Genomic DNA, 12871 nt, shown 5'->3' on the forward strand with positions numbered 1-12871 from the left:
AATCAAGATTGACCAAATTTTCAATTTAAAATATCTTTAGAAGGTCGAGATCTCCAAATTGAAGGTGAAAATCGCCATTTCCAAAAACTCGGTCATTTGTCCACCCCTGATATAAGTGCTATAGGATTTCATGATTTTTATTTTAAAAAGACGAAAGCTAAAGTGAATCTGAAATGATAGTACTTAGAACTATGGCTCCAAATTCCCTCGTGCTCGAGGAGTAAACTCGTTCCCCCATAAAACCCGAATCTGCTCGGTATCTCATTGGTTCCCTAACAGTGACATTTTAGCGTCCCCCCCCCCTCTCGTGCACGGGGAGACCTAGACCACGATACCACTTCGACGTGAGAGTTAATTACTTGGAATCCAAGGTCTAAGTTTTAGAATACAAGTTAAATAAGATTAAACTTTATTTAGCGCTTCCAGACGAATATACAACTTAAGACTAACGAAGCAAATGTTTTCCAACGGCCAGCATTCCGCTTCCATCTATTTCCCGGTCACCGGCTGCTGCGTTTAGGCCTTCAGCCTCCTCCAGCTTCAAATATTCTTAGAACATTTCCCCAACTGCCTTTAAGGTTTCTGCAATTTATTCCTCGCAATTTCCATAAGCATCTACAGCGAGTCAAATGGACGCCGTTCTTTCAAAGCAAGCCGGACTAAAACACTTTTTATTTCGCAACTTCTTCCAAAGTTTCGCGAAAAGAAGTCAAACATTTGATGAAATCAGACGTGCCCGAGTAATAAGATAAACTTAAACTTTAAAACCCAAAAATAACTACTCTCATGAATTTATTCCATGAATATAGAACGTACAGTCCCGTTTAGTGTTTGTTGCCATTTTTGTGTAGTTCGAGCTAGAAATTTCAGTGATAGCTTTTTGGAAAGAACAACATCGTGAGTATACAAATCTTTAAATATATTTACAGTAACGAATATTGCGCCTAAATGAAAGTGGGAGTGGTTACACCCCTCGAAGTCAACTTCTCATAACTCCCCAGGAAGTTTTTACAAGGGTTGCATTATACGTGCCGTGTTGCACTGAATACAAATATCTTTACAGATTTAAAATTGCTGAAGTATTTCAAAAGATATTAAACAAATAATTCAGCTTTTAAACTAAAATTTTAACCCTAATGTTATTTATGGAGTGAACATTGTGGCAAAAGTTAATACGTTTAAAACAATAACTACACAAAAATGGCAACAAAACCTAAAAGGCCCGGAACTTTTGTCCGGGACTGTACATAGATCACGATATGGCGGTCGAAGAGGCAGCACTAAGGCCAGGCGCCCACTGCTCTTCGTAACGTCTCCGTCCTAGCTTTCACAAGCCTTTGCTTCGTAACGGAGACAATGGCTTGTGGAAGGCAGGACGGATACGAAACGGAGAGCCAGTGGGCGCCTAGCCTAACTTGTAAGTTCAACGATATTATTACGCTTCAAATGCTGATTTTCAATTAGCCAGAAAATAGCCAATGAGGAATCAGTTTCGCTACGACGTCATCGGCGCTCCAAAATATATAGGAATTAAAGGACAAAATTTCAAAATTATAGGATTAAATTTCAAAATTATAGGATTAAATTTCAAAATTATAGGAATTATAGGGTAAAATTTTAAAATTATAGGAATTATAGGGTACAATTTTAAAACAATAGCAATTATAGAATGAAAATTTTAAAATTTTAGGAATTAAAAGATAAAATTTCAAAATTATAGGACAATTATAAGCTATATTAACAATTTAAAGGAATTTTATGAGATTCAAATATAAAAATACGCAAGTTCTATAGCGTGTATTTAAAAGGAGTCATAACAATGTAAGACAGATCAGAAAATAAAATTCCAAATCTTTTCGAATCTGCTAATTCACGATTTAAATTTACGAGAAAAATAACAAATTGAATATATTTCTCGTTGCTGTGTAAATCTTTTTAAAAATTTATCAGTTGGGTTTTAACCGAATATGCTAGAAATATAGGAAATAAAGGATACGAAATGCAAGTATAGGATTTGATAGGACCTTCCAGAAATATAGAACCGCTGCTAGCTCTGCCCATTTCATTCGTCGAACTATTCGCAAACTGAGACGATATTTTTGAAAACTATTTCTATAATCGAAATATTATCATCTGGGCGAGATTATCTGTTTCATAAGTACTTTCGAAACCTCTCAGGGTTCTTATTTTTCAAAAAAGCGATCGCAGTATCCTTAAATGAATAACTGCCAAATAGGAACAATCGATGTGAACGATATTTTGAAAAAAAACCCTTTTTAACGTCTGACGAAGCCCGAATTTGAAACTTCAATTCCTTACCTAACGTAAGGTCAAAGTTCACGACACGTGAATCGATGGGAATGTGTCTCATCCGCTCGAGGGCTTTTAAGAAACGTCAACTTTCAAAATATCCAATATTTACTTACTTTATATACTATTATAGTTGTATTGAGAGCAATATATAATATCATAAGTACATAATATATCTCTTAAAGATAAATATTTGCGAGCATATACTGCTAATGTAATTCGCTCGAAACGTGTAACACCGCAGGCTGATGTTGAATTCGCAAAACATGTTTCGAACAAAAAAATGCGAGAGCGAAATTCGTTATTACACTCGAGGGGTAAGACAGTCTCATATAATCTGTACACCGAGTTCGTGCATTTAGCACTGTTAAAGTTACATATTTTCAAGAGTTCGCGAGTTCTATTTAGCACTGCCAAAGGTACTGCAGTGTACACCGAGTTCGCAGAGTGTCTTACCCCTCGATTACACTGACTATTAAAGCATTTTCCATCGAAAAAATGTGGTTTTAAAATTATAAAACATCTCCATGGTAAACTGTCAGAAGTGATGTAGTGTATGCTTCAAATTAATAAATACCGATTAAATTTTTTAATAATTTTACGAATGATTATTAGGACACTACTCGACGATAATAAATGTTTCACTTTTACGAGGGGCTAACCACTTCCCGTAATCGGTGTACACCCTAACTGTAATGATTACGTAATATTCTTTAATCTTTTGTACTCAGTTATAATCCCGTAATCATTTGTAATCTTCGTGCTCATCTGTAATCACCCGTAACTATTAGGAAATCACGCGTACTCATCTGTAATCACGCATATTCATTGGAATTCTCCCGTACTCAATTACTCATCTGTAACAATTTTAAAGTTTTGGGTTGCCTGTGTACATAATCATTCTGTACTCATCATAATCATTCGGTACTCATCGTAATCATTCTGTACTCATCGTAATCATTCTGTACTCATCGTAATCATTCTGTACTCATCGTAATCATTCTGTACTCATCGTAATCATTCTGTACTCATCGTAATTATTCTGTACTCATCGTAATTATTCTGTACTCATCGTAATTATTCTGTACTCATCGTAATCATCTGTACTCATTGCGTAATCATGTGTACTCAGCTGTACTCATTAATGATTACGTAATCGGTGTACAGGCAAATTCTTACGGGTTAGCCCCTGGCGCTTTTACGTCCTAGATAGTTATTTTTCTCTTAAAATATATTATATACATCTGATAATAGCTATCAGAAAGATTGAGTGTAACTGATAGCTAATTAAACCTTAAAAGTGCACGTAATTAGTTAATACTTTAAAGCCTCGATTTGGGAGCTAATTAGTATCTGCCTAATGAAATAAACATGTAGGGAGCGAGCGGTGGACTAACGCGGCTAATAACCTTTGCAGATGGTAGTAAAAGCGGTCCATTTTCCAATAAAAAAATATAATATAAAGTTTATTTAGCCGTGCGATTTCATAGGGCCACAAAGGACTAAAAATGAGCGTTGTTAAAACGCTTTTAAGAGTTCTGACATTCTATTAAATGCCGGGTTTTAATGACATTTTGGTGGCGAGTTATAAAAACCTAAATAACGGAAAACACGTTAATGACTGTCCTTTTCCCGGCATTGTGCTGGCGAAATTAACCTATTATTCTTTAGCAGGGCTCCCGGCGATTTTTTTCTAATTATAGCAACTTAATTAACACAGAAAATTTAGGAATTTATTAGTTTGTAAAAAACACTTAAAAAAATGGGATTATATACGAATATCTTCTCCATAAAAACCCTTATAACAAAAGTAAAATACTAAAACTTTTTTCTATCACATTTAATATTTAAAGAGGTGTCTTTACGCCTGTTCACGGACTAAAAGTGAACTCTTTTTACCCCAAAACATTTTATTCGACTGTTCCGGGAATGAGAATTGCTCTGGTCCATAAACTATTCGCTTGTTCCGAGGTATTAGGGCTACTCTTTTTATTCCTTCTGAAAAGGAGGTGTAAAGGAGTAAATCAGATTTTGTCGTGTAACTGATGGCTAGAATTTATAAAGGCAAAAGGCGGCCATTTTGGAAAAACGGTTTTACTCTGACTCAAACTATTCGCCACCACAGAATCGGAGTAAAATGACGTCATGGCCTTACACTTCTTACCCTACTCGGAAATCCCGGAACAAGCGAAAAGAAATCACCTAGTATTTTTTTAAAACGTGTTTAAAAATAGTAAAGATATCCTGTACACCAATTGCGCGTACTCAATAAAGGTACATACTCCAAAGATTACGCGTTATCTCATGAGTACAGTCGAAGGTACTGGCTTGTAACCCGATTACGCGTAGTGACTAGCCCCTCGCTATCTAATGACAATTTTTTAAATTATAGAGATTTATAGGTACAATTTTGGAAAATGGAAATTTATAGGAATTAAAGGTACTCTGGCAGACCTGCTTTAGGTTAGTGTTATATTTGTCTCGCCACGAAGTCTTCTCTCGGGCAAAGTACCGCTATTTTCCCAAACAAATCTTAGAGCAACAAATAAGGGACGGTGCATTCAATATGGATCAAATAGCTTAGAACAACCCCTGATGCCAGCGCTCTGGCGGCGACTTTCGGAAACTTATCTACTCTAACGAAACTACGTAATAAATGCCGTCGCTTATTTGTGGGTCTAAGACAAAATCAATACGTATAGTTAATCTTCCTATATTCTGAAGTTTTTTCGACTTCCAGACTACTATTGGATCAAACTCCATCCGACCGAATTTTTCTTAAGAAAATATTCCAAATGTAAAATAATAAGTAACGACCTTATTGAAGTAAAACATGAAATCCAAGTTAGTTGATAACAAGAATGCATTCATGGAAATGCAGAGATTATTGAGCCAACCCTTGGTCTGCTTTAGATTTTTCGTAACACTCTTTAACTCATTCGATCGCCATAATGTTTAAGTCTCGTTATTAAACACTGTTTTTGCAAGGAGGATTTACATTGACCGTGATATTTATTCTCCTTGGATTTTACTCTCGCTCTTCGTGTTTCGTCTGCTTATAAGCAAGGATCCTATATGATAGAAGGATATGAGGCGAGGGATTGTTGCTTAAAAATTGAAATTGCTAAGTGTTTTATCTAGTCAGTAACTCAGTACTCCAGGAAATCACTGTTTCGGTAATATTGTTTTCGTAGCTCCGAAACGATTCCTCCATGCAGGATCGCTACCTTCATTTGAATAAAAAAAGCTAGACTAGAGGACTGGAAACCGAAAAGTCTTGCTGACCTATTAGAACTGGAGATCAGTTAATTTAACATTTTAAGTTTTGTGGAATAAAAGTGTAAATTTAACGGAGAAGTCAATGTTTTGCGGTGGGAATAAATGAAATAAAATCTCATATTTTAGGGGAATTCTGTAGAATGTGACGTTCCATCAATAAGGAATCGGTTGAATGGTCCAGCTGGGGAATTGGTGCGCTCTCGCACAGCACGAAAACGGATTCGATCGGGCATTTGACCATTAGTACGTGCTCCGAGTGGGCTGCGCTGATCGATAAGCCCGTTGTAATAGCTTTTAGTTTTATCAGATAATGCTTCTATCATCGACGTCCATTGTCGGGCCTTGGACCGCTGAACTAATTTACTCTCAAACAGCCTTTAAAACTGACAACTTCAGAAATTAGCTCCATTAAAAGGCCGCTCATATTTCGCTCAAATACAAGAATTCTTCGCAGCGACGTTGTTTGACTGGTTTAACAGGAACCATAATTGGTACAGGGGCTGCCAATTTGAGGTTTTCCAACACCCACGAAACGTTGAAATATTTGCATATTGGAAAAAAGGTAGGAAATTAGCCGTTTCAGAACACAGTGCCACGTAGCGGCTAACGTGAAAAGTTTAGAAACTGCTAGTTTCGTTTGCTAAGCAGATAATAAATCACAAAGGATCTGCTTAGCAACTAAAAGTTCAACTGTTTCTTAATTTCGAGCGTTTTTCGCAATGTTGCTCCCGTGAGAGGACTAATTAAATTTTGAAACTTTAAACAAAATCTTTTTTAATCCAGTGGTTATTTTTAATTTTTTAAATATTCAATGCATTATTTTTATAAATGTATCATAGATTTCTCAAAAATGCAAAATCAATACTGGATTTAAAAAAAAATATCATCGAAAATCCCATAAATATATTATTAAATGAATTTTAGGTATAATTGTACATAAACGTTAACCATATTCAGACTACCAAATGTATTTACCACAAACTTTTAACATTTTCAATGGGATAAACGATTACAAGTTTTCAATGATGTTCTAGCGACTCTACAAATTTCTAATTGACAGCCACTTACATATTTAACAGCAAAAAGGGTATTTCTATTAATTTAGAAGATTTATACTTTTGAAGAATAGTTGATTTTATAAAATAAAAAGTGGTCTTGCCCAACTTGTTAAAATGTTGCTCTTACGTCACAAGACCCAGCTTTATTAGTGTATTCCTCGTTCCTCGCGACTGTAGCGCGCGCTCGTAGGCTTGTCAAAGTAAGAGACTGTGACGTAAGAGCAACATTTCAACAAGAAGGCCACGTTAGTTTATAAAAAGAACTATTGTTTAAAAAAAAACCAAACAACTTTCAAAAAATTAGATTATTACTGATTTCAACTTTTGAAAAAAAAATTTTGATAAAGTTTAAACTGAAATTAATATTATAACTCTACTGTTTCGAACTTGGTTAAAAATGATCTGCCCGAACAAACTGCATCGCCCTGTACAGCAGCATTACTCGGAATAGTTCCCCCGCTTTGTTAATTAGCTGTTCAAACATGGGCTGCTGTAATGGGGTTGTTGGATTAAATTTCTATCCCAGGGGTTTCCACGATAGCAATAAGGGCTCGTTAAACTTACATTAGATTGCTTCGAGTAAATAGAACTCTGGAAGCAGAGTTGCCAGACGATAATTATCGTGCACCCCGATAATTTGGAGTAAACTTTTAAGCAGCACGATAACTTCAAGCAAATTTTTAAGCAGCACGATAATTTCGAGCAAATTTTCAAGCAGCACGATAATTTTGAGCAAATTTTCCAGCAGCACGATAATTTTGAACAAATGTATAAGCAGCACGATATTTTTGAGCAAATTTTCAAGCAGCACGATAATTTTGAGCAAATGTATAAGCAGCACGATATTTTCGAGCAAATTTTTAAGCAGTACGATAATTTCAACGGCGTACGATATAGCACCGTATCTCCGATAATTCCGTTTAAGCGAACGATATTTTGTAAAATTTTGCAGAAAACCGATTAAAGTTGTAAGTATTAAATTGAATTTTTGTTTTTAGTTGAGATTTTTTCAACAGGCCTAACTTGGTTTCAGCCTGCAACCAAGTCAATCGTTGCCTTCATTATGTGTGGGAATTAGACTTCTTTAAAGAAGCTGGGAAAAGTGAAAAAATCCCAATGTGTTTGCACTTTGCAACGCCATATTTCTTTTGTGGGTTGGAGAGGCAACGGGGTCTAGATACAAGAGAGCCTCTAGTAGACGGAATTGTCAAACTAAAAGTCAGAAATGGATTGAGAAAATTCCCCGTACACTGGTCAATGTTCCGACATAAATTAAATTTACCGCCAAATTTCAAGCAACACTGCCCGTGAAATTGTATCGGGCCATACATAACAGCTTTACATAAATTAAAAAAATTGCTTACTGTAATTACTGGAAGAGATTTTTCTTCGCAATCTGGCAGCACATTTTCGGATAACGGTTGGGATTTCCCGAGGAAAAAGGCTGTCATTTTCTCTCGTGACAATGAATCCGTTTTCACATTATTTTCCCATTTTATTTTGAATGAAAGTTTTCCTGAAAAAATAAATTTAAATTATGATTACCGTTATTTTAATTTATCGTAAAATACATTAAACGTTACTTAAACAGAAAAATATTTATTAAAAGTTTCTTTTCATTGGCTTTATTTTAAAACCAATATTTTGTTTATAATTATTTTGTTAGGTAATAAACAAAATATAAAAAAAAGATTTTTAGTTATTATGAAAGAATTTTTGGTTATATATAAAAGAAGTAATATTTTTCCTTGGTCATTTTTATCGGTCAAACATTAGAGAAATAGTTGGGATAATTTTGGTCAATTTAAACCAAAAAGTAGGAAAAATTACGAATGATTTCTTTCAAATTTAGCACATTTCGTTTTTTTGCTGAGACTGATAAGAAGAACGCAACTTCATTTGCCAAGTCTCGTTCCCTTTTCAAGAGCTTTGCGGATGACCAGCGGAATGTGGAACCGCCAACCAGAGCAGACTATCGACTAACTTTGATGGATGACATCTTTCTTTTATACGACAGCCGCGCGGACAAAAGACCTTCCTGTCAAGAATATTACGGAGGATATGATTTTTCCGGTTTTTTGACAAGCGCTTTTCTTTACTCTAAAGCCACGGTCACTAGCTTGAGACCGGTTTCTCTCAATTTTATTAGTCAAAATTTTATTGAAAACTAAGGGCAGTATTTGTTGGTGGAAAAAGGCAGCATTTCTCAACGGAGAAAAATTAGGCAGCATTTCTCAACGGGGAAAAGGCAGCACTTGTCAAGGGGGGAATTAGGCAGCATTTGTCAAGCGAGGGGGGAAATAGGCAGCATTTGTCAAGCGAGGGGGGAAATAGGCAGAATTTGTCAAGGGAGGGGGAAATAGGCAGCATTTGTCAAGGGCGGGGGTAAAAGGCAGCATTTGTCAAAGAATGGGAAATAGGCAGCATTTGTCAAAGGAGGGGAAAATAGGCAGCATTTGTCAAGGGCGGGGGAAATAGGTAGCATTTGTCAAGGGCGGGGGAAAAAGGCAGCATTTGTCAGGGCGGGGGAAAATAGGCAGCATTTGTCAAGGGCGGGGGAAAAAGGCAGCATTTGTCAAGGGCGGGGGAAAAAGGCAGCATTTGTCAAGGGCGGGGGAAAATAGGCAGCATTTGTCAAGGGCGGGGGAAAATAGGCAGCATTTGTCAAGGGCGGGGGAAAATAGGCAGCATTTGTCAAGGGCGTGGGAAAAAGGCAGCATTTGTCAAAGGATGGGAAATAGGCAGCATTTGTCAAAGGAGGGGAAAATATTCAGCATTTGTCAAGGGAGGGGGAAATAGGCCGAATTTGTCAAGGGAGGGGGAAATAGGCAGAATTTGTCGAGGGCGGGGGAAATAGGTAACATTTGACAAGGGAGGGGGAAATAGGCAACATTTGTCAAGGGAGGGGGAAATAGGCAGCATTTGTCAAGGATGGAAATAGGTAGCATTTGTCAAGGATGGAAATAGGTAGCATTTGTCAAGGATAGAAATAGGTAGCATTTGTCAAGGAAGGAAATAGGTAGCATTTGTCAAGGAAGGAAATAGGTAGCATTTGTCAAGGAAGGAAATAGGCAGCATTTGTCAAGGATGGAAATAGGCAGCATTTGTCAAGGATGGAAATAGGTAGCATTTGTCAAGGATGGAAATAGGTAGCATTTGTCAAGGAAGGGGGAAATACGCAGAAGTTGTCGGGGAAAGGAATCGGAATTACGTAACGGGGAAGGTCGACTTTTTCGACTCTTCCCCAGTAACGAAGAGCAGTAACTAGAAAGATCCCCCACCCTCCAAATAACGTCACAAATACACTGGCCCCACTTTTATTCATATATCTTAAAATTACTAAATTACATTTTAAGTTTATCCCAATTATTTATTGTTTTAGTTTCGGTATAGAATTCCTCCTGTGATAATAAATAACGCTTGAACAAACCACCATCCCCCATACTGCGGTACTTATTTTTGGACCGCCCTTACAAATATTAATAAACAAAACACTCATGTTGGTCGTTTATATTTATTCATTACTATAATACAGAATGAATTAAAGTAATAGAATTGTCCGAACGTAAGTGTTTCGTCATCGGGCAACAGGTTTTATCGTATTATCATATTTCGAGATTTTAAAATTCATTAGGGCAGATCAAGGTTAGTAAAAATAGTCCGTTGTGTTATTGTGTTCAGTTATGTAGTACCAGTATATTAATGGTTAAAACAATTGCAACGATGCTTCAAATGCACAAAAAACGTTGTACCAAGCAAAATTCTAAATAATAAAATATATTTTTTCAAATGATATTGTTAGGGTGAAAAACAAATACCCTGTACAGTTCAAGGAAATAAGGCGAAATCCACCCGCAACGATCAAACAACAATGGAAATTGGAATATGGCGTGCAACACTGCAACGTCACATCAGTCTGTCAGAACTTTGACAGCTTTCAGCGAGTGGACACGACGTATAAGCAAAGGTGATCTCCACGGGAAAATTCAGTGTAACATTTGCTTGTAATAGAGATATTTCAACGCGGATTTTTGAAACGTCATATTGGGGAAGGGGTTGACAATTTTTAAGGTGGTAAAAATCTCTATATTGCTGCCATCTACGGAATTTATAATATTTCTTTTGGTGCCGCCATATTGTGCATGTGTACTGACATTTTACTATTAAAAATTAGTAAACATCGAAGGTGTTACGTTATTAATTGCGACGGCGAAAGAAAAGGAGCTAATATTCGTGATGTTTTAGGGTTTTTTAAAACACCATCTGTTATAAAACACCAAGACGAAAAAACGGCAGAATAATCTTCCGAGAGGCTAAAGCTCTAGTTAATAAGGCTAAGGCTTAGCTCCTTTGATGATATTACAAAAGTGAAAATATGTTCGAGACATTTTTCCTCGGGTATGTTTGGAGTGTTCATCATTTAAGTTTTCGAATTAGATGATAACTGTTTTGCCATATTCATATTTCAACAAAAATTAACAACTAAAACCTGCTAAAACGACTAAGTTGATACATAAACACGAGCGAAATAACCCGCACAAAATGGTGACCATAAACTACTTTTTTTATACGTCAAGTACTGCCAACCTTCACCAGATCGAAGCTGGCCATATATAAGCAGCCGACAAATTTGATACCCCTTTTCCCCCACTGAAATATCTCTATAGACTACCATAGATAAGTTAGAGTCAATTTTATAGAAATTTTCTTCACTCTCTAGAGATTATAAACTAATGATAATATAGGTTTCTATAATAATGTATCTTTTACATTACTAATTGAGAATGCCGAGAAAGTAAAAGTTGGACTCGTGACGCCGAGAAAAGCATTTGTACATGTGATCACTGCCGGCGTTAGGGGGGGGGTGGTAAGCGGGGCAAAAGTACCCCGGGCCCGGGCCTCCGAAAGGGGCCCGCCGGAACGGGTGCCTAACTAAAATTATCTGACTATTTCCGAAAAACCAAATTTTGGAGTAAAAATTACCTGGGGCCCGAAAATCCTAGCGCCAGCCCTGTATGTGATTCCATTTTATCAATATTCTAACTTAAGTTAAACCCGTTATTAATTTGGTATTTATTGCGGGCGGTATCCGACGTAGGCCGATGTATCGATAACAAACTAGATAAAGTAACCGATAGGCTACAGTTTATTAAAATGATTTAGCGAATTCAACGGCGGAGTAAAATTTGGACTGCGTGAAATAGTTTTTTGTTCGGAAAATATCGGTTAAACCGATAAAAAGCAAGGAATTTTTATAGATGGCGAAAATTAACGGTAAATTTCCAGATGATTGAATTTGAGTAAAACATTTTCAGTTTTCTCAACTATTAACCGTAATATAGATACAATACAATTTTCAAAGTTATATTTCCACAATTTTAAGTTTATTATTCTTATTTAAGTTTAAAATAAAGTGCCAACTTTAATCAAAATGATAAAAGCATCCTTACCGTTCAGATGAAAAATGCATATTGACACGGGCAGTAAATAGACCAACAAGTGTGTTTCCGTAAGTGTCTGATAGAAAGCGCCGTTGACTCGGTCATGTTTGCCACGAAAAATCCGGACGATCCTCTCTCGTCGGTCTCTAATTTGTTGGCTGGCCTCCGCTTTTTTACCGTTGGCTGCTTCGCCTCGCCACGGATGAATATAGAGCGAAAGGGCTCGCGCTGTTTAACCTTAGGCCCTATATCGATCTCGTACGGCCGCAACTAAGCCTCGGCTAGAGCTATTCTGGCGCTTTTAGTCTTTGCCGAGCTCGCGCGGAAACTAGCGCTCCGGCCGGGACGAACAAGCGACTGTTGTCAGAGGAAATTTTATTACGACCAGGCATCGACTGGCCAACCCTGCCAGTCTCGGAAGGGACCGCCAGCCAGTCCAGCGGGGCGCACGTGATCCGGACGACGTCGTAATATAGCGGGAAATTTCTTGTCCGTAAACATCTTTCCTAATTTCCCGCGTTTCATTTTTGCATCTTTAACGACGCGTATCCTAGAAAAGTATTATACGCTGTATTTATTATTTGCGAAATACTGTCTTTACACCGTAGGCCGATAACGATCCCCATAAGTAAGACACAGTAAGTCAGTTTGTGAAAATTCCCTTAACCCTAATCTTGCGAAGACTCATTTCCCTTACATCGTAACGTCGTTCGCTCCCCCACTTTACAAGCTTAAGACATAGGACGCAATGACGTAGGGGAAGTGAGTCTTCTTCACAAGGTA

At 37.1% G+C, this 12871-nt stretch overlaps 1 protein-coding gene across 1 annotated transcript in view; it reads right to left on the reverse strand.

The window, feature by feature from the left end:
- The window catches only part of LOC149937440 (putative sodium/potassium-transporting ATPase subunit beta-3), a 74770-nt gene extending 62395 nt beyond the window's left edge, over positions 1-12375 (reverse strand). Inside the window, exons 1-2 of the mRNA XM_090153269.1 lie at positions 12098-12375; positions 8012-8163 (exon numbers count right to left, since the gene is read on the reverse strand). Of these exons, the coding sequence (XP_090009395.1) occupies positions 8012-8098 (87 nt within the window). The 5' untranslated portion in view covers positions 8099-8163; positions 12098-12375. The remainder of the gene's footprint in view (positions 1-8011; positions 8164-12097) is intronic.
- Positions 12376-12871: the final 496 nt, after the last annotated feature.

Source organism: Leiobunum rupestre, chromosome 7, assembly GCF_980474605.1.
Source record: "Leiobunum rupestre chromosome 7, qqLeiRupe1.1.hap1, whole genome shotgun sequence".
NCBI classification, from domain to species: Eukaryota; Metazoa; Arthropoda; class Arachnida; order Opiliones; family Sclerosomatidae; genus Leiobunum; species Leiobunum rupestre.